The following is a 21,828-nucleotide window of genomic DNA, read 5'->3' on the forward strand; positions in this document are numbered from 1 at the left end:
AATATAAAGTAATGCCACTCTTATTGCTAAATATGTTTTTAAAAATAATTATTTTTCTTCAAAATTTGTTATATTAACTTACAACAGGGTTATAACTTTATTTTTAAATATAATTTCTTTGAAATGTCCTAATTTTAGTTTCAAAGCCACTCACACCGACAGATGTGCCCCCAGACCAGGGTTGTACAGGGCCAGACAGGACCCTGCTCCCGCAGGGCTGCTGGGCTCTGAAGGTCACACATACCCTGGCGACCTTTCGAGGCACCCATTTAGACATACAACTTTGGGTCATATCCTCACTTATCCAGGAGTTAAAAGTTCGGAAGTGGCTGGAATGATTGTCAACAGGAGAAAGGAAGCTACCAAACCTGAATTCAAGCACAGTAGTCCAAGAAACTGAAGGTATTCCTCGACACTGTAGAAGCCACACCTTCCCTTTTTAGAATAATCTTGCATTTAGATTAGATACAGATCCACAGAATAAATAATAAACTTTGAAACTATCTTCTTTTCCAGTGTCTAAGACTTGGCATGGCTCTGATCCGAGGCGGTGAAGGACAGGCAGACAGCCGCGGTGAGGAGCAGGTGCACGCCCTCGTAGAGAAGTTTTGGAGAAAACACACTCCATATGAACAAGTGGTAGCGCAGGGCCGTCACCAGAAGGATGTACGCAGACGCCGGGAGAGAGCAGAGCAGTGCGTAGCAGAAGCAGGCGTGTCTCAGGGCTGGACCACTGTGGAGGGAATGGGCTGTGAGCGAGGCCACACGTGGCCCAGGCGAGTGTCCGGTCCGTCTGGCAAGGGGCCCGAAGAGGGGGTGGCCCTCCGTAGGCACCTCCGCTACTCCCCCGCTGCCACAGTCCCTGACGCAGTTTTGAAAAAATGCATCCCCATAGTTTGCATAGTTACCTATTTAAAAATGATATGCGTGTACTACTATATTGTCACATGTATACTAAAATATAAACAAGGACAAACTCACGCAGGACTATGAACGACTATATGCCAAGAAACTGAACAATCTGGAAGAAATGGATTAATTCCTAGAAATACACAATCTTCCAAGACAGAGTCAAGAAGAAAGAAAACCTGAAGGGACTGATAACTGCTAATGAACTCAAAGCAGCAACCAAAAAACCCCCAATAAGAGTTCTGGACTGGATGGCTTCACAGGCAAATGTCACTATGCACTCAAAGAACTACCACCTCCTCAAACTGCTCCAAAAACTCAAGATGGAAGGCTCCCAAGCTCACTCTACAAGGGTAGTATTATCCTAATTCCAAAACCAGACACAAGCACTACTGAAAAAGAGAATTGCAGTCCAACATCCCTGGTGGGCACAGACCCAGGAATCCCCACCAGAGCATCAGTGAACTGGATCCAGCGAAGTGTCACAAAGCTCGCACACCGTGACCAAGGCTACACGGAGAGCCCAGGAAGCAACCCCTGCCCATGCAGCCGACCACCCCATGACAGAGGGGGCAAGAGCATGCTGTCTCCTCAAAAAATGGTGCAGGGGAAACTGGACAGATTACGTGCGAAACACAGACCAGACCATCTTCTCACACCACTTGTGAGAATCAACTCCCCACAGGTGAAAGTCTCAAAGGCAAGACCCTTGGCCTCAGTGCACTCTGCTCCCTTCCTCTCTCATGCCCAGCCGGCCTGCCCCCGCCCACCAGGCCAGCATGCCTGCTGTCTGCACGCCCCCGCCACCCCGGCCCCCCGGCCCCAGCTCTGTGGCTCAGCTGCGGCCCCACAGGACTACAAGCTCCTTCGGGGAGCTGGGTGTCTGCACTAGAGATCTCACCCATCAGAGAGGGGAGCCCGGGGAGCTCACCCTCCTACAGTCACGGCACGAGGGAGACCTGGGAGAAGCAGACAGACAGGCCTCAGCCCCTTCTGCCCGTGGAGCTTGTCTGCTCGGCTGGAGGCTGCGCCCGATCCCACCCAGGTGAGCACGGGGCTCCTGAGGCCACAGCCCAGGGTCGCCACTCCCGTAACCTTGGGAAGGGGCGATCTGCACTTTGGGAGGGTGCGTGGCAGCCACACGCTGAGAGACACAGAGGAACTGCACCTGCGGGAATCGGAGCTCAGGAAGTTCACCAAGTGGCTGGCCCACAGCATGGGCCCTGCGTATGTCGCGAATGCCGTCAGGAACATGGCGGGGACCTCCACGTAGGTGTTTAGGCCCACGAAGCCCGCCGAGATGTCCACTGTGGCAATGTTGTTTGAGTTTCCCTGAAAGGCAAGGAGACGTGCTGACATGGCTACCCATGGCCTTGGCACAGTGATGGGGACGAACAGGAGCCCCGGCCCCCATCCGCCCCTCTGTCCCACTGGCCCTGGACACACTGTCCCTCTGCCTGCTGCCTCTCTCAGAGACTGGAAGGTCTGATCTGTGAGGAACCGTACAAAGCCAGCCGTTTTGGGGCCAATCTCAAATGTTCTGGGATCTGTCCACCTACCAGAGACCCCCCCCACCTGCAATCATGTCCAAGGGCTGCATGTGACCCTGGGAGGTAGTGTGGTCAAGGGCACTTGCTGGAGGCGGAGGTGGCACTGCCCACTGAGAACTTGTTGGATGGGTGGATGTTGCTGTTGGACCACAGGCTGGCCGCCTGGAGGGCTCTACTACTTGCTGTCCAGCAGAGTGTGAAGCCCAAGACCTGGTTGAGAACCACCAGCTCCAGCAAGGAGCCCACTGCCACCCGGCTGCCCCTGCATGGGTGGGCTTCTGGATCCAGGAAGGGTCTTTGAATACTCAGCCCCTCCCCCCACCTTCAGTCTTTATCAATGCTGGTGACCCTTCGTCAGACTTGGGCTGTTCCCAGATGTGACCACACACCAGCCCAGCAAGGGCCCCTCCGCAGAGCAGGTCACCAGCAGCCCAGGACAGGACTCCACTGTGCGTCCACAGCGCTGCATGCTCAGTCAGTCACCCACCCTACTTGCCCTCCTCGGGCTGCGCATCACTCTAGGCAGTCCCAGGGTCACAGTGGTGAGCTCCCAACACCCTGTCCTCACCATTTGATCTCGGCCCCACCCTCTAGAGTCACCCTGGGTTTAGCTTCCCCTTCAGTCCATTTTGCCCCTGGTCACCTGGACTCCCCTGAAGCCTATTAGCAGGCCCCTGCCATGCCCCGGAGACTGAGACCCCTGAGCTGCTAGGGGGAGAACAGAGTCCCTGGGTGTGTGTGGGGGGTGTGATGAGGGTGGGAGCTGGGCGTCCCATGCAAGGTCGATATAACACTGTGGGTGCAGCTCGGGCAGGGACCGCCTGCTGGGGCTTTGGGGCACGAATCCACTTCACCCTCAACAGGCCTGAGGCGGGAAGTCAGCCGCAACCACAGAGCAGGAAGCCTGACCGAGGGGCAGCTGCTTGTCCCTGTCGCCCCTGCCGTGGGGCCTGCGGCACGAAGACCAGATCAATATGGACTTCACTCACTGACAGACCCCAACACGGGAGTGGTGAGCACGGCAGGGACACCAGAGGCCGCTGGACACACGACCGTGGCTGCCCCAGGGGCCTCGAGATGCAGCAGCATCGCCCCTGAGGAGTGAGTCCACACGCTGTGGAGAGGCAGACAGACATGAGGACGTGTCCTCGCTCCAGTCTTCCTGACACCAAGGCTTCAGGGCTGGTCATGCTGTAGACCAGTGTCGTGGCTCAGGAGTGTCAGCAGCTGCCGAGTCCCTGCCCGCAAACACGAGGACACACTGCAGGCTGTGACTGGGCGGGAGCTGGCTGGCAGGTGCCCGGAGCAGGGCACTGCGTCTGGCACAGCGCCTCGAAGTCTGGGGAAGAGTGGACGTGTTGATCTCCCACGGTGACAGCATTCCGTGCTGAGCCCCTTGCGTCTGGAGCAAGGGGGTCCTTCCTGGACCTCTGTTTGGAGGCAGCCACCAAGCACAGTCCTGTATGTAATGCCCAGGTAGAGAGGAGACAGGCCGATGCTGGCCGTTTGGGAACCTCTGCGGTGATGCTGAAGTAGCACCTAGCATATGGCTCCTCAACGTTAGAGGACCCACACACAAGGGTGCCTGGTTCCAAGGCAATGGGAGCTGCCAGGCTGGAAGGAACTGGAGGACCTGCCCAGTGCCCGCAATGCCATGTACACAGTCGGGGGTTTTGCCTTCTCCATTCCCAGTGGGCGCTCTCGGAGTCCTGGGCAAACTGCACTTCCCCACATCCTTGATGCTCGTGAGCTTCTAGATTTCTCCTGAAACGTAAAAAGCTGTGGCCTCTGAAATTTGGGGGCTCAGCCCCCTGGAGACAGTGAAGTCAGGCTTTGTGGACCCGAGCGTCCAGACTTCCTCGCCCAGCACCTAGGTGACTGCATGTTCTCAACTACCGCACCATCCCGAGGATCCGCGACTCTCAGACACAACTCTCAGACCAGTGCCGACCACGAGGCCAAGGTGGGGGGCACCGTGGCCCCTGCCAGGAATATGCCCTCCATGAACTGCTGGCCCAGCTACAGAGAAAAGCGTGGGCCAGCCAGGCAGCTGCAGCTAGAGTGTGGCAGGCAGAGGGGAAGCGGGTTTGAGGACGGGGGCACAGATGGACTGGGGCAGAAGGAGGTCCTCATCAGGCCACTTGCTTGGGACTTCACCCCCCACCCCTTCTGGGCTTCAGGAAACAGACAGAAAAGCCGTGCGACCGGGAGCCTGGGCAGGACAGGGCGCGACTGGCACGCCAAAGCTGTGGAGTCACTATCTGGGGGGCAGGAGCTTCTGGCTGCCACCAGGTGGAGGGCAGCGCCCGGCTGGCATGGAGCCGGGTCCCTCTGGGGCAGGAGGTAGACCCTCTGTCCACCTGTCCAGGTGCCCTTCCAGGTGTGAAGTGCACCCTGAAGTATATCCTGGAGCAGCTTGGCCTGGCCTCCATGAGCCCCTCATCACTGGAGAGGAGGTGTGACAACCCCAGGGACCCAGGGGATGGATGCCCAAGCAGAGCCTCAACAGCAAAGCCCCTGCCGTGAAAGATGAGGACGCACAGCGTTCTGTGTGCTGTGGGGACACGCCCAGCCCTGTGTGGTCTCAGCAGCCAGTCTGCTGAGCGTGTCGGTCGGAAGAACTGGCTGCAACGCATCTGACACCACACGCCTGGGACTGAAGCGTCACCCGCCGTTCCGCACTGACGGCTCTTTCACAAACAGATGCTGTAGCCTCCTGACTTGTGCCGAGACCTTCTCAAAGAACATGGAAGGGAAGCGGCATAGAGCTGGTGGAGACGACTAGTCTAGTCTCCTAGACCACTAGGAGACCACTCTCCTACCCACAGGAATCAGGAAAACCTACCTGGAAATAGAAGAACGCCTGACCAAACCAATAATGCATGGCCGTGACCTCCGCGGCGTTGTGCCTCAGGGGCCTCCAGACAAACCTGGTCATCACAGCCTGGACCAAGAGGCTGCACAGCAGGACGGGAAGGTTGTGTGGCCGGAGCAACAGTGCCACCAGCAACACGAGGCCCCCGTGCAGGTCCCACAGGCCTGCAGGCTGGCGTGTGTGGTCTGCAGGAATGACTCGGGACTTAAGCAAGTCTTTGCTGCCCGTGAACAGAAGACCAAGGACAAACACGTAAACAAAGCGAGCCTCAACGATACCCCTGAAAAAAACCCGAAACAGAGTAGATGTGTTAGCACCACACAGACAAATCCAAATGCACACTCTCCCACGAAGACCACGTGTCTGCGCAGCACACAAGCCACAGTGCTGTCCACCCACCCGGGGTGTGGTGGGAGGGGTGCCTGGCCCAGGGCCCCTGCCCAGAGGCCGGCGCTGGTCCTCGCGGCATGCCCTGCTGTGACGGAGCTGGCGCAGGGAAGACCATCCTCCTCTTGCCCGAGCATGACCTGAGCACATGTCACCGTTCACTTGATGAAGCCGAGCTCTGCCAGGAGCTCCCGTGAGTTCACAAACACTAAGATACACGACTGAGCAGATGGAAGTCACTGCTTGCACGACTCTGTGCACACACCCAGTGGCCCCAACCACCATGCACCCTGGGGTAAGGCAGGCGAGTCTGGGCCCTGCAGTACCCAGCTCTGCAGCTGGGGCGAGGCGGCAAGTCAGCCCATCAGTCAGCGAAGACGAGGGACGCTGAGCTCAGTTCCTCGCACGCCAGGAGAAAGGGCAGCCACAGAGCTGTCCTGGGAAGTAAGCCAGCGGTTGCACACCCAGGGCCTGGCACAGCGAGATCAAGTCTGAGCACGTCCCTTACCGCTGTTCGGAGGAACACGACTCGTGGCACTGAGCCGAGCCGTTTCAGCTGTGAAACTCCTGTATCCCCAAAACACGCTTAAGTAGAGTCCAAAGGCCAAATATTTTACATACACTGAAAGAGCTGATCACTGAAAGTAATGCCAAGTAAAAACTTTATCATGAAATAATCACCGTAACAATGTAACTGTTCTGAAAAGCTGAATTTTTATGTTTTCTTAGGAAGGTTTATGCATTTTTTAAAAATTATCTTTTTAGCGTGGTGAGTTTAATCTAAATACCTAGGCACTGCCCACTGCGTGCCAGCACAAAGCGGCCTTGGGCCCCCTCTGCTGCGGAGCTGAGGTCCCAGCACCCACAGCCCAGGCGGGAGCTCACGAGAGGCCCATGGAGTTCGAGGAGGAGGAGTTAGAGGAGGAGAGGAAGTGTACGGGGGCGGGGGGGGGGGGCTGGGCTCGGCGTCTGGAGACTCCAGGGCAGGCGCAGTGGGGAGTGGAGGGAGAGCACTGCCCAGCCTGGCCTCTCGCACCGCAGGCCAAGCATTCACATGGAGAAGAGTGCGCCTCAGCGGGGAGCAGCACTTGGGGTCTGAAAAGCGATGCGGCCGTCAGCGAAGCAGAACCACAGGTCTGGAACCGGAGGGGCCTGGAACTGGGGCAGCAGGGTTCCACAGAAGAAGGGGAACCGAGCAGCACAGACTGAGTGCAGGGGCCACTGGCCCATGTGGCTGCCACATCCGAGGAAGGAGAGAGGAGGGATCCAGGTGTGGACATGGGTGATGCTGAAAGCAGGTGCGTCAACACGAGAGGAAGTGAGGAATGTATTTGTGTATTGCACTTGGAGGTTGAGACAAACATGTGAAACAGGACTCCCAGGCCGAGTCTGACTCCAAAGCCGCCACACTGCCCCTGGCAGCTTCCATCTCCAGTGGAAGCCCAGCACCCAGCCTGGCCCTTGACTCCCCACCCCGGCAGGCGGGTCATTTCCAGGGGTGCCCCTTGGGCCCCCGGCCACCACACAGCCTGGCCCAACTCGCAGCCTTCACCTTGACCTTGGAGGGAAGATGACACTTGCTTTTCTCCCTCTGAGTGGAAAAGTGATACAAAGCCCAGCAAAACTGAGATCGGCCACCAGATGGCCTGGGTGCTGGAAACCATCACAACCCGAGACAGTGCAGTGTCGCACAAACGTGACAGTGTGCTCCCAGGCACAGTGGGCTCGGGCCACACGACAGTCCAAGCTACTGCTTCCTGCCTTTGCGTGCTCTCCAAAGACCCACCACTCGCCAAGCTACACAGTGGCTGTGAGAATCCAGGACCCCCTAACTCAGGGGCTCATCCACCACAGCTGCCACTGGCCTCACTTTCGCCCTGTGCCCTGGCTGCTGCCTCAGAGAGCAGAACAGCTGCGCCCCAACCTCCACCTCATCTCGGCTTCTCTTCTGGAGATGAGCTGTGCAGAGGACACCTGGGTCAGAGGCTGGACACACTCAAGGCTCTGCACGTTTCACACAGTCCTGCAGCCATCGTCCTCCCCGCCGTCTCCATTAAACACAGAGGAGCTGCCCTGCTGACTGGCTGAGGGCCTTCCCGCCTGGCCGGCACTCTGAACATTTTAGCTCTGTGCTGCACTTGCCAACTGCTAGGCAATACCCACATGCTACCATCTTGTAGCTTCCTGACCAAAAAAATCTGAATGCTTTAGACTCCTTGTTTTAGTAAAAGGCAAAAGATTTATACGATCTGAAAAGGAACCAGAGTATACATTCCTTATATTTAAAAACTGCTTTGTTAAAAAAAAAGCCTCAAATATCTTCCTCCCAAGGTCTCCATCTCCCTCCAGCCAGCACAAAGGGAAGCAGAGCCCTTCACTGAGGCAAGCCCTACTCCCTGCTGGCAGAACCAACTGCTGGACCACAGACTGCGACACCCTAAAGGCAACACAGTCTGGTTCAGTGCACAAAACAGGGGACAGACTTAGGCACCAGCCCTTGGGTCTGCCAGTCCACATACTTGGAGATGCCTTTGCTGTCTCGTTGCCATGGCAGCAGCAGCAGGTGGCCAGTGGCTGCCCGGTAGCAGTAGACACCCAGCAGGCCGAGGGCCATGGCCACCCTGGACACTGGGGAGCACCGCTGGTGAGCCAGCGCGAAGATCGCCAGGAGGCACAGGGCCACCAGCACGGAGAGCTCGGCTTTGTGATCGGAGCTGAAATGAAATGAAAAGTGCCAGGAATTACTGACAGGTGTAACCGCTGGTGTCATGGATCCATACCCAGTGGCTCTCTAAGAGCTTCACTGAGACTAGATGGCTCTTCAGAAGAGCAAACAAGAAAACCGTCGGTGACTTCAATCCAGACCAAGGCTTGCACAAGGTAACTACTGAAAGGTAGTAGTTACTGAAAGGTAACTACTGTTCATGTGCTTTATGCACTGAGGTCCCCACCAGCAGCCTGGCCCTGCCTGGGGCAGGGACCCACAATAAACACCAGGCCTTACGCCCCTTTTCAGGGTGGCACACTTTCCCCGACACAGGTGTAGAGCAAGCCACGTGCTTCTCAGGATGCACCCCACTCATGGGGACATGCACCTCCTGGTGTGACCCTCTTCCCAGGCGGGGGGCTCCAGAGAGGGTCAGAGGCTCACGGGGCAGGGCTGGCCCCGCTGCTGCCCGGTAAGTGCTGACTACTCAGAGAGCCAGACACACAGTAGCTGGAAGTGGCCAGGTGAATGCTCTGCCCAGGTATGTGCACATGTGAGTGAGACACCTGGGGAAATGCTGAGGACAGACGTAGCTGCAGTCAGAATCTAGGTCCTGGGGACAGCAGGTGGCCTGGGACCATGCTGCAGCTGGGTCCTTGCTCTCAGGGGTGGTCATGTGGGTGTACATTCATCGTGGTGGATTGAACTGGACATTTTATGCTCTGCCCTGGGTTGTTCAGTATGACAACAGAGAAAAAGATTGGGCTGCCCCTTGAGCCCTGTTGGGAGGGCAGGATGGGGTCATGTTGCTGCCTCTGCAAACTGGCATGAACAACTTGTGATGACAGGGGAGCTAGGCCCAGTGCGTGGAGGAACACCTGAACTGGGCTGTGGGCACCGCTGGGGGAGGTGCCCCTGCACCCACAGGGGTGTCTCTGTGGTGGTCATCGGCAAATTGCCCTGCATGGCAACAGTTTTCCAGAAAAACAAGTGTGTCATGGTGCTGCTCCAGTGGCTGCTGTGCTCGGGCTCTGGACACCTGGCACGGCCACGCTGGGTGGACAGCGCAGCTCCCCTCTGCCCCTCACTCCACGTGAGGACAGCAGTGTTCTCGGGGAAGGGCAGCAAGGGGCAGAACGGCATCCTTGCCGCAATTATCACTCAAAGCTCATGTGTTCTCAGACACCACTGATCACTAGGATTCAGCAGTAAGAGCCAAACACATTAGGCCTCATAGAAGTCCCCCCTTCAGCATCAGTTTAGGGGCTGGGGTGCATTTTCCCATGTCTTGCGATCTCAGATACCACATGCGTCCTGAACATGAAGAACAGGCCCACCTTTTGCAGAAGGAGACTGTGAGTGACCTGCACTCTCACCTGGCGAGCCAGTGCCCCAGGTCGGGGCGGTGGGCCCACTGCACCCCCGTGTGGTTCAGGGACCGAAGCAGCCGGCAGCAGCTGAGCACCAGCCACGGGCTTGCCAGCACCATCCACTTCTCACGGCCATGGGGCATGTCCAAGGAGGAGGGGCCCTTGTGTCTTTGGTCCAGGTCCAACACGTCATGGCGAGCACTCTTATCTGGCTGAGTCGGGGCTGCACCAGTGACCCCTCCTGCCCCATCACCGCTGTCCCCCGGGAAGCAGTGTCTGCAGATGTCGTGACCCAGGGCCAGACACAGGGTGTTGATGAGGAAGTACCAGGTCTGGTGCTCCTCCTCGACGAAGCTGCTTGAGCCCAGACTCGCGGCATGGCCCAGTGTCCCCAGCAAGAGGAGGAGACCTAACTCTGACCGCCTGGAGCCAGAGCGAGCTGGATTCTGTAAAGAGGAAGAAGCACTCCATGAGGGGAAACCCTAAATGTCACACAAATCCTGTGCCACAGCTGAAAATTGTTGATCACAGAACATAGCCCACGGGGGCACCTGCCACGTGTTCCTCGTGCCCCCCTCAACTTCGCTCGGATGGCCTGTTCCCCTCGGCACATGCGGGGGACACACGCTGTCCTCACCCTGGACTGCCCGTTCAAGGCCAAGTGGCAGCGAGATGGTGTATGTTTAGACCCGAACCATTCGGCGGTGCCGGGCTGCAGAGAGCTCAACCTCCCAAGCCGTCAGAGGGCCACAGCCAGATCCCGCTACCAGACAGTTCCCACTAAGCCAGACCCCCGAGGTCTCCATGAATTTTCCAGAAACCCAGAAAGTTTCCACCGAAATGGCCAATTCTATTGAAATGACAAAGGTGGCATCACAGCACCATCCCTTAAATGCATCATCTGAAAGGAAGAGGAGCACTCAGTGACCATCACCAGGTTGCTCCTCACGCCGGTTCCATGTGTGCCCGGCTGGGAGACGGCAGACGGACACCGCGAGCCTGCTCAGACGCAGGGGAAGCCTGCTCTCACGGCACCACTTGGGTCCCTCAGACGCAGGTTGGGAAGGGCGGTGGCTCTGTGCTGGGTCCCCTGGGCGCTGGGACCATCCACCTGCCCACGCCTTCCTCACGACCCTGCCAACAGCTGGCGAAGGGCAAAGGGCGAGAAGCCCGGGGCTCTGAGTGCCCGGCAGAAAGCGCCCACCTGGAAAAGGAAGCTGTGCCGCACGAGGCAGGAAGGGGTCTGGGGAGGGCAAGACTCACACGGGGCTGAGCTTCTTCCTACCTCCCTTAGCCAGACCCCCATCCTCGTTGGAGCGAGGTGGATGCGCGGGCTTCCCCGTCAGCCAGCTGCCTACCCACCTGTGGCCTGCAGCTCTGCGCAGCCCCCACGTGAAATGTGATAGTCACAGGTATGGAGGCGCTGACTTCCCCACCCACGATGGGGCCTGGGACCTCGCGCACAGAGATCAGGGACAGGCTGCCCTCACGGGCCTTTCCTCACCAGCCAGTGCTGCCAGGGAGCAACTGACTAAAATAACCAAAATGACCCACGCGGAAAGATGGTGTCGCATCTGCAGGGCCAGTCTTACCCTCCTCAGGAGCTCTCCACCCACAAGCGTCCTGGTCAGGGCAGACAGGACCGCGCAGAGCAGGGCAGAGACGAGGGCTAGCACTGCCGCCACGGCTGGCCACGCGAGGCTGCAGAAGTAGCAGGAGCTCTCGGCTGAGGTGCAGACGATGACGTGCACGGCCCAGAGCAGCAGGAGGGTCAAATAGAAGAGCAGACAGAACACAGGCGATGATAGGGGCACGTCCAGCTCGGCTGCGGCACCCAGAGCCTGGGGGACGCTGAGCAGGAGCAGGACAAGGACCTGGAACAGGACAGCAGGGCATGTTCATGACTGTGGGGCTTGTGGGCGCCGCCTGGACGGACACCTGCCTCGGTGTGCTCAGGGCCACGCAGGGATGCACAGCAAAGCTCCTACACCCATGTTACACACTCTTTAAACCAGAGCATCCTGGCTGGGTCACCGTGTCAGCCCCACGGCCAAGCCACGACGCCACACAAGCACGTACCTCCAGCACCATGACAGCCCCCACCACCATGGAGTAGACGTCGTAGTGGGCGCCCTGTGTGCTCAGGGACAGGCTCAGGGTCCTCAGGGCATCCGAGTACTGCCTGCGGACCTTGTGTCCCAGGCTGAGGAGGACTTCGGAGTGGCTGTCCTCCAGGTACAGGCGAACCCAGTTGGCGTGCAGCCTTTCTGACATTTGAAACTGCTCGAACCCAGGCTCTGCAGGAGGAGGAGGGTCACACAGACAGGGCTCAACCCGTGCGGGCAGGTCAAGGTCGACCCTCTGGGCGCGGGGGACAGGGCCTAACTCACCTCTCTGGTAGGAAGGCACGTTCTCCCGCAGCAGCCGGCCGAGCTGCACCGCGTTCAGGTGCAGGAGCCGCAGCTGCTGCCGCATGGCTCTCCCCGCCAGGACCGGGAGCAGGAGGCGGCCCACGCTGTGCCTTGGGATCGGCAGCCCAAGCCCGACTGAGAGGGTTGCGGCCACATCTGTCTGCTGGACGTGCTGTGGCTGCCTGACGTCACCTGGGGAAGAAGCCGTGTGGGTGACAGGTTCGTCACACGGGATGGCAGTCATTCCCTCCAGTGTGACCTCTGCAACAAACGTCAGTCACGGCGCCCATCTTTCTGAACCCTTCCCCATGGGTTCACGTGGAAAGCACTGGCTGTCTGATGTCAGTAAACGGACTGAACGCCCACTGGGAGGGGCGCGCTGCCTTCCCTAGCCCCGCATGCAATGCCTGGGGGGCTCCAGCACACGTGCAATGCCTGGGGGGCTCCTCAGCGTGGCATGGCACAGGGCGAGCAGGCGGCCCAGCAGATGGCCGCCTAGTAAATGGCCCCTTCAGCAAAGTCAACAAACCCTTGACCACATGTGCCTGGACTTCTCGTCCAGGATGCTCTGGAGGAGTTCAATCTGATAGAGGCAGAAAGACAGCCAGGTGGGGGTGGGCACCCCAGGCTGGCAGGAGGTGGTGCGTGGCCACTGACAAGGTAATGAGATGTCAGAACGGCACTGACGATGCTGCCCGTCTCCGCATGAACTGGAAGGGGAGGGGGCCTGGCTCTTGCGGGGAGCGTTCCACGAGACGGCTGTTCTTGGAGCAAACGCACAAAGTAAAACACAACACCGGAGCCACTGCTGGCATTGTCAGGCATCGAGAAGCCACCGGGGCCCTCCTGGCCATGGGGACGAGGTCAGGCCTCCAGGCAGGAGGGGACTGTGAGATGCACACTTCAGGAGACAACAGTCACAACCCTTGACAGCACCACCCACCAGCTCAGCTGCCTGTTCTCCTTCCAAACGGGTTGGTCCACGGCACGAGCTTAGTGACCTGCACTGGTGAACAAGTGGCTGGGAGAGAAGGCAGGTTTGGGCCTGGGGCTCTTACTCCGCCTGGTGGCAACATGGACCCTGCTGTGCCTGGAGTAGGGGAGAGTGGGGAGAGAGGCCAGTGCTTTTTGGTGGGTGCTGTGTCCGCTCACTGGAAGGCAGGCTCCTGCAGTGCTGGGCGCTGCCGAGGATCCAGGAGAAGCCACCACAGGGTCTATGGAAATAACGGCGAGCTGCCAGCGAGTGAGAGAAGCAAGGAGGCGAAAGCAGGCTCCTGTGGAAGGGGAGGGCCGGAGGGCCGGAGGGCCGGTGTGTGCGCTGTGCAGAGCTGGGTGTGACAGTGATGACAGATGGGTCCTCCGTGAACCCTGCTGGGATGGGTCCTGTGCCTCTTGTTGACGTGGCTGTTTGACATGCAGTTCCAGCAATGGACACTGCTCACAGGGCTGACGTGTCTGTGTCTGTTTCAGTTCACACAGGTGGCATGGGTGTCTCTAAGCTGCCAGTTCCGGAGACCTGGACACTGACATGCACACAATGCAATTCCCACCAAGGGTGTTTGTGTTGTAAGAATCAGGGCAAGATACCTCCCCTTTCAACACTGACTGCCCCCCCGCCCCACTGGTGTTCATTCTCCCATTACTCAGCTTGATATTTGAAACTCGGCTTCCAAATACAGTTTTTAAAGTTAAAACCAGACTATACAGAGCAGAAATGAAACACAGTTCCAACATGTCAGTCGTCCCTAATTTCTCACCGGGCTTCCTTTCAAAGGCAGAGCTGATCAGGAGCAGAGCAGTGTTCACTTCCTCCACAGAAGAGGCCCCATGGCCCCCACGCTCAGCCATGCCATGGTCGCCACAAAGGACCAGCAAACTGGGCAAAGGCCTCTCTCTCTCCTAGAAAGCCAAGGAAAACAGTTCAATTGTATGCATGCTGAGAACATGAAATCTTGTTCAGACATCAATTTTAGATTTTAGCTTTATGAAGTTGCCCTTTCTAAATTAGCTGTTTTTCCTTTTTACCTATGAGCTTATAGTCAGATCAAAGGGTCACAGTCACATATCATACATGAAACAAACAAATCACATGAGGGTCACACAGCACAGGAGGCTCGGATGAGGGCCTCTCGGGGCCCAGGGTCTGGGTCTGGACTTCTTTGCCCCTCCCAAGCTGAGCACGTGGGCACGGCAGCTCCAACCAACCACCTCTGCCCCCGCAGGCCCAGCCTCGCCCTGGCTTTTGGCCTGGGGAAAGCCTGTCTGCCCTCATCCCCCTCCAGCCTCCACTCACATCCCACGTGTCTGTTCTGACTGCAGTGTTGAAAACCACCACCTCTCGGGGCCACCCCTACCCCCTGGCCTGGCTCTCCTGTGGCACCTTCCAGAACACCGCTGCACTCAGTTACTGGGCAGCCTGTTTGCCCCCCGGCTGCAGCGTAAGTTCCACAGAGACCCAGGCAGGCAGGGATACAGGATGCGCTTGGCAAAGGAGCTGGATAAACGAAGATGGCAGAGATGGAGTCAGTGCCGGTGACCCCACAGGGCAGCCACCATGGTCATGTCCCCACTTCAGTCCTTCCAGGGGATACGGGCACTCGGACGTCCGAGCCCCACGACGCACTGCAGCTCAGCTCACCTGTGAGAGCAGCGAGGTGTGGATCCTCCTCAGGATGCTGTCCATCTCGCCAAGCTTGCGCCCTATCAGTGGGCTGTGGGGCCCGGAAACGTGGCCGATGTGGTCCAGCCCCAAGTAGTGAAGGATCAGCATATCCCAGTCCCCCCTCTTCAGGACTGTATCCAGATGCCTTGTGACATTGTCATCCACCTTAAAGGGACGACATGCACAGGATGAGCCCCTAGTCTCCCTTCCACTGCATTCCCCAAGAAACACAGAGTTCATTTTAGGTGACAGGACTTGTGGCAGTTTGAAAACACTGAGAAAAGATAAGAACTTCCGTAAGAATTAAACAAACATCAGCACGAGATTAAGGTTTCACTAACACTGCTGTTCTGTCTCTAGGTTATAGACAGGACACACTGTGCAGGTCATGTGAATGAGCAAGGTGTGTTCTGAGAGATTCTGTGGGACCGCTGCTCAGGCCTGAGGGAATGACCAAGTCACACAGGTGCTCAGTCGCAAGGTGATGGCGGGTGCAGGGCAGAGTGAAGACAAGAGTGGAGCCAGAGCCCAAGCAACCACAGGGGCAAGTGGAGGGCCCGTGTGGGCATCCTGCCAGAAAGCTGTTCTGGGAGGAAGAGATGCGGCACTCCACGGTGAGCCATCGACTGGCCCCAAAAGAGGCATCAGCCCCCTCGGACTGGACCCCTCTCCCTCCCACAGAAAAGCCTTCGACAACGAAAAGGAGTCCGAGTGACCGGACCCAGGATGGGGAGACCCAGTCACAGCTGGTCCGTACTGTGGCACTTGCACAGATCACGACAGCCAAGGGCATCGGTGTGAGCAGGCCTGCAGGTGCCTCACCAGGCCCAGCAAAAGGACAGGTGTGACTACACAAGACTCTCCATCCCCATGCCAAGTTCAGACACGTGGGTGTCACTGCCCTGTGGGTTTCCCCTGTACACTCAGGCTCCACTTTCCAACCAGGGCTCTAAGCCCAGCATCAGGTGGATGCCCCTCAGGACCAGGCCGACCCTTGGCCCTCCCCATGTCGCATGCCACCCCACTCACAGAAGAACTGGGGGTCCCAGGCAGCCCTCAGGCTGTGCCTTGGACAGGTGCGGGAACCTGCCATCCTCCTCAGAAGTCCACACTCACCTGTAAGACCCAGCTCAAATATCTCCTTGCCGGGAAGCCCCTCCGGATCCTACATACGTGTCCACCGGTGCTCAGCTGTTCTAGCCTGTGGGCTCCTGAGAACTACCCTCACCCTGGCATCGGGGTCTCTGCCCCCAGTTGTGACTGTGTGTGCATGAACCACACTGGCACCATCTCCATGCCACTCCCAGCACCGTGACGCCAGATGGCCAAACGCTCCCGCTCTATCTACGGTGACTTACATTCTTACTGCAGACACTGACCTCGGTGTAATCTGACACAAAAAACGAGGTGGTTCCATCATACTCCACAAAATGCCGTGGGAATAATTTCACCCACATCTCATCGCCATAGAAGATGATCCTCCTCCCCGAGGCCCAGGCCTGCGTGATCACATTGTCTTCCAGCAGTGCGGGGGAGTTGAGGTTCCTGACCACGTCGATGAAGCCGGGGAGGCTCCCTGTCATCAGGGCCTGCGGAGGGGACACACCCAATTAGACTCTGGGGCCCAGAGTACAGACGGGAAGAAGTGCCGCAGACCATGGTGCAGACAACAGATGCAGGCACAGAACGAGGCTGCCCTGTCCCAGAGGCTGGGTCGGCGTTAGAACAGGGGGAAGCTACCTGTGGGCTCCAGGCAAACCAGAAAGCTCCGCCGTGAGCACCTGACCACAGCTCAGCTAAGGAGAGGCTACAGGAGGAGGACGTGGGAAGCTGCCTGACTGTGGTGGCCAGAGGACAAGCTATGGACTCTAGAAATCAAAGCAAGTGGCCAAGTGTAGTACCTGCTGAGAACATAAACCTCTATGTTCTAACCCACCATCAGCTTCAAATCTGGAAACTCCATGTATTGACAGAAAAACCAGAGATTCTAACGTCCACTCCAGGTGAAGGAGCAGCTCCTCGCACACGTAAGAGGACAGGGGTCTCAGAATGAGAATTTGCAGGGATTCTCAGAGTAAACTGGCCCAACGGTGCAGGTGCCCCCCAAACCCCCAAAGTCTGATGTGGCACCATAGTTTCTGGGAGGAGAGGGTGGGTGTGACACTCCTCACATCTCACTGCTTGAGGTATAAGGCAGAGGCCTCCCTCATTCAGCACACGATCTGAGAGGCCACGGGATGGGTCAAAGTCCCCACGCTCTGGACTTTCCAACGACCCACAATGCTAGTGTCCAGGGACCCATGCAATGAAAACACACAGGGACCTGGATCATGCCAAAGACATTAAAATTCTGCCAAGACTTCTTTAACAGCAAGTGCAAAGATGAATTTACTGAATGCCTGGAAGGCAAACAAGAAGCTCAACAAATCTTCTCCACCAAGAGCAACAATAAAATTGGGTTAAACGGTCAAAAACAACCATTTCTGGACTTTGAAAACTCACAAGGATAGAAAATCAACAACCAATCGAGAAGAGCTTCCTCGAGACACAGCGCTGAAGTTCCGTGAGCACACGGGGCCCCTGCGGTGTTTCCCCAGCCCCAGTGCTGAGCCGCAGCAGCCAAGGATGGGGGCGGGGGGGGGTGGTGCCGAAATCAACAGGAATTCACAGCTGCCTAAGGCTCCACACTGGTTGTGGTAAGAGATCAGCCCAAAACCGAACAGGGCATTTTGGGAGAGAAACAGGTATNAGAAGAGCTTCCTCGAGACACAGCGCTGAAGTTCCGTGAGCACACGGGGCCCCTGCGGTGTTTCCCCAGCCCCAGTGCTGAGCCGCAGCAGCCAAGGATGGGGGCGGGGGGGGGGGTGCCGAATTGGGAGGTAGCTTTGTGGAACTGCACCACGCCAGGGGTGTGAAATCAACAGGAATTCACAGCTGCCTAAGGCTCCACACTGGTTGTGGTAAGAGATCAGCCCAAAACCGAACAGGGCATTTTGGGAGAGAAACAGGTATAAGCCCCCACATATCCCTGGATCCATAGGCTGCGTGTCCACTCAGGAGACACTGGGGAGGGCCTAGTTACCGGTTCCTTCTGGCTGAACAGGGTCCCTGTTCAAAGAGAGGGTGAGAGTTGGGGAAGATGTAGAAATGCCCAGGCCAGGAGTATGTGGCCCGTCCCACATGTGACCCCACAGACGGGGGAGCTTCATGGCGTAGGGTATTTACACACACTCTTTCACCAATCGTGGGCCTATGCTGACCTGGGGGCCCTTAGAGAAACTAGCCTGAAAATAAAAACAAGGATTAGGAAGTGACCCAGCACAGACACCAGCTACTGCACACTTGGGGAGACACTCTCTAGACGCAGTTCAGGCGAGTAACATCCACAAACAAAATGACAAGAACACCCACCACCCCTGGGTGGGGATCACAAGTGGAGGTGGAAGACACGAATGTGCACATTGAATTTTACCTCAGCACACACACACAAGTGCATATGCCAGATGGCATAAAAATTCTATCTCAATGAAGTTTTTTCTTTAAAAAGTGACCTTTTCTCTTACCCCCAAATTCTGCTCACTAAACAGAACCAGTTACTTTTGGTGAGTCCCTTTTCATACTTTTTTTTGCATGTGTACAATCACAACTATACAAAGATAGATTTATACACCAAAATGGCAAAAAACGACGTAAATAATTCTGCAACTTGCTTTTGCTTACCAATTATCAGCTGTTATATGTATACTTAATACTTAAGTGTACAATACATTTAACATATGTAACCAAGACCATTTTAAATGGGCATTTATTCTGAAAGCCTTCCCCCGACAGAGCCGTCTGAGCTGAGACCCAAAGACAGAAGGGCTGTCGAGGGAGCGAACACGAGTACACTGCGAAGGCTGAGGAAGAGTGCCTAGCACACAGGGCCGGGGAGCTGTGTGATCACCAAGGAGGGAGAACAGTTCGGATGGAGGGAAAGAGAACGAGACGGGAGCATAGCCCTGAGCCCGGGTGCAGAGGCCACGGGGGGCACCCTGGACCAGACGAGGGTGGCGGCTGAGCCCAGTGATGTCCACAGTGTTAAGGCACCTGTTCACCTCATTTCTTGTGAAGAGGAGGTTACCATCAATCTTGAAATATTTACAAGGTGATAGACAAAGTCTGCCCTCATGGATGGTTCTCATTTGCCTTGCTACAATCACTCGTAAGAAAGTTAAGAATCTTTTCCCACGTTCACTGGCCATTTTGATTTCCTCCCTTGTTGATTTCTTCATGTCCTTTGTCCAGCTGCCACTGGACTGCTGTGCCTGATTGGATCCTCTTTGTGTGTCATGGGCTTAGCATCTTGTTTTTTATGTCAACTGTAAATAACTTTTCCAGATTATTGTTTCTCAGCTGACTGTTTATAATGTGCCCTGTTTTCATGTAGTCAAATCTGTCCATCATTCTTCTTGGGCTTTTACAAAGTGCTCCCCTCCATCTCACAGTAACTTGGGCTTCCACTGGCACCTTAAGGAAGGCAGGGACAGTGTGGCAGTCCCTTCACCCAAGGACACATGCAGGTAGTCACTGAGTTGCGGCTGGGGGACATGAAGTGTGAGAGCTCAAGTCTGTCATCTCCTGTGGTGGCTGTGGCCTTGGGAATAGTAGCTTCTTGCCTTGGAGAAGGAGAACTCTTCAGAGATAACTGGGAAAAGGACGTGCTTTGGGCCCCTATTCTGCCGTGTGCTACAGCGTGACCAACAGAGACTCTGGTTCCGGAGTCTTAGGCTGCAGTTCCTGATTCCAGTGGCACTTCAATTCTGGCACTTCAAGCCTGTTTCCTTGTCTGGAAAATGGTCTCTATTTGTTCAATAAATAGTTCTTAAACCAATCAATAAAGCTTTAGTCTCTTCTTTGCCCACAGTTCTTGGGTAAAGCACTGTGCACTTCAAAGCCATGCTTGCTAGGCTGAACACCCAAAGGTGTTTTACAGAGCAGGGACAGTGAGACCTGCTCCAGCACCCTCATGCTGGACTGGTCACTGTGAACGCTTCCCAGCTGGACAAGACTCGAGTTTCCTTCCTCACCTGCAAAGTCAAGAGACTGAACTAGGTAGCTCTGAAGGCTTTCCAGGGTTGTACCTGACCTAATGTCAATGACAGAAAAGAGCAGGTTAGCAAGGGGGATGGCACCTCTGAGAGCAGGCTGGCCTGGACAACTGGGCGCTAAATCCTTCGTGCTTCATGGTAAGCATGGGTCCTGGCTGCCTACAAAGGGGTGCACATCGTGGGTCTCAGATCCAGCTTGTCTGTCCGGCTTTGCCCGCACTCTCCTGCCCAGCCAGGTGGACATCACAGTCAAAACCTGGACAAGTAAGACTACAGACAGCCCCTCTATATCTCTTCAACAGCCAAACCATGATTTATAAAACATTAAGTCAAACTGTTTACCTTGATTCGAGGCATAGTCACTGTAGGTGGCTTTGCTTCAGCCACAAAACTGTGAGATGCTCCCTTTTCCACGAGGTAAGTTGTATAGGGCATGAATTTCACCCCCTTTGCCCCAAACACAAAATCGTCCCTCAGGCCGTCTATCAGCATAATGACAACTTTACTGAAAAGAGGAGGTGGGCGGTTGGTCCAATTGGAAGTGGCTCCTAGAAAAAAGGAAACTGAACTTTAAACTTCATTTAGCATTCAATCACCTATAATGCAGTTTCTGCCTACTTCTCTGGCACATATCTTGTCACATCTTCCAACCCCAGAAAAACGCACACAGTGCAGGCAAGGGGGGCATCCCGAGTAAGCCCAGAGAGCCCAGGTGTGAAGCAATCAGTTGCCCTTGGCATGGTGAGGATTATAGGACAGGGGAGTCTCTTACTGAGGGCCTGAGGCATCTAGGAAGCTTGACCTAGAATTAAAGTCCTTCACTGAATGGAAGGGCAAACATTTACAAACTGCGTGAACTTAGTCAGGGGCTCCTGTTGTCCAAAACAGGAACTCCTCTCTACGTAGCATGTACTGCTATACGTGAGAACCAGGAAGGGGTCCGTCCATGAGGGGCGGTCTTCCCTGCTAGCTGGTTAAAAGGTCTTGGAGAAACGTCTAAAAAAAAAGAAAGCAGGAATCTTTATCTGTTGTGACTTATTGAGCAAAAAAGTTGCCGGGAAGAGAGTGGCTAAGAGTTGGCTCAGAACAGGGATGCGGGCGTCCAGGCAGGAGAGCCGGGGTGACGCGGGGGCCCGACCCGGCCGCGGGAAGCTTACTTTTCGGGGACCAAGAAGGAGAGTTGAAGTGAGGCTGATAGTAGAGGTTGCCAAGTCGTAGGGAAAAAGAGTCCTGGGCTAGGGACCAGGATGGAAGCGGATTCCGGAAAGAACCCGAGAGTAGGGACCCAGGGAGCGGGACGCCGGGAAGGGATCCGTACCTGCCAAGGGCTCGGGCGCGGGGAGCTCCGCGTGCTGCTCCGTCCCGGAAGAGGAACGCACAGGGGCCGGGAAGAATCCGCGAAGGAAAAGCGTGACCCCGAGCACCTCGATCACTACGCAGCCTGCGGCGAAGGTGCCGGAGCCCAGCCTCATCGCGCACGCGCGCTGGTCGAGGACCCGGGTCCAGGAGCTCAGGCCAAGCAGCCCAACAGCAGCTGCTTCGGGCTATAGGGAATATCCTTCGAGCCGACAACCGCTGCCGGGCGCCCGGCGATCACGCACCGGCGCGCCGGAAGTACGCACTAAACGGACCGGCCCTGTGTTCTGCGGCCTGACGTACTTCCGGCGCCAGCCCGATCCCCACATTGGCTCCGCCCACCCGTGAATCTCCGAAAGTAAGGTTCCACACAGAAATTCCGTAGACTCTAAGAGCGAAAGGACTTTCCCCCCGTTTTCTAGGTCTTTCACTGACTTCCAGCCCACTTAGAACCAGGTGATGTTCCTTCAAAACGAAATCGCTGTTGAAGTGTAAATGGCTTCAGAGTTTT

At 56.4% G+C, this 21,828-nt stretch overlaps 1 protein-coding gene across 2 annotated transcripts; it reads right to left on the reverse strand.

The window, feature by feature from the left end:
• Window positions 1–436: 436 nt before the first annotated feature.
• On the reverse strand, window positions 437–21,554 carry PIGG (phosphatidylinositol glycan anchor biosynthesis class G (EMM blood group)). 2 transcript variants are annotated; one of them, XM_037047544.1, is made up of 13 exons: window positions 21,280–21,554; window positions 20,304–20,509; window positions 16,251–16,460; window positions 14,848–15,036; window positions 13,967–14,108; window positions 12,189–12,401; window positions 11,878–12,095; window positions 11,391–11,672; window positions 9,805–10,244; window positions 8,241–8,435; window positions 5,305–5,614; window positions 2,078–2,241; window positions 437–733 (listed from the first exon to the last, which is right to left on the reverse strand). In XM_037047544.1, exons 1-13 carry the CDS (start codon window positions 21,431–21,433, stop codon window positions 520–522), a joined length of 2,937 nt encoding a protein of 978 aa, XP_036903439.1. In that variant the 5' UTR covers window positions 21,434–21,554; the 3' UTR covers window positions 437–519. The 2 variants fall into 2 exon arrangements, with proteins under 2 accessions (XP_036903439.1, XP_036903447.1); XM_037047552.1 differs by lacking the exons at window positions 13,967–14,108; window positions 14,848–15,036; window positions 16,251–16,460; window positions 20,304–20,509; window positions 21,280–21,554 and adding an exon at window positions 13,362–13,646.
• Between the last annotated feature and the right edge of the window lie 274 nt (window positions 21,555–21,828).

Source organism: Sturnira hondurensis, unplaced genomic scaffold (genome assembly GCF_014824575.4).
Source record: "Sturnira hondurensis isolate 20B ecotype Veracruz unplaced genomic scaffold, ASM1482457v3 Scaffold0000780, whole genome shotgun sequence".
In the NCBI taxonomy this organism is placed as follows: Eukaryota; Metazoa; Chordata; class Mammalia; order Chiroptera; family Phyllostomidae; genus Sturnira; species Sturnira hondurensis.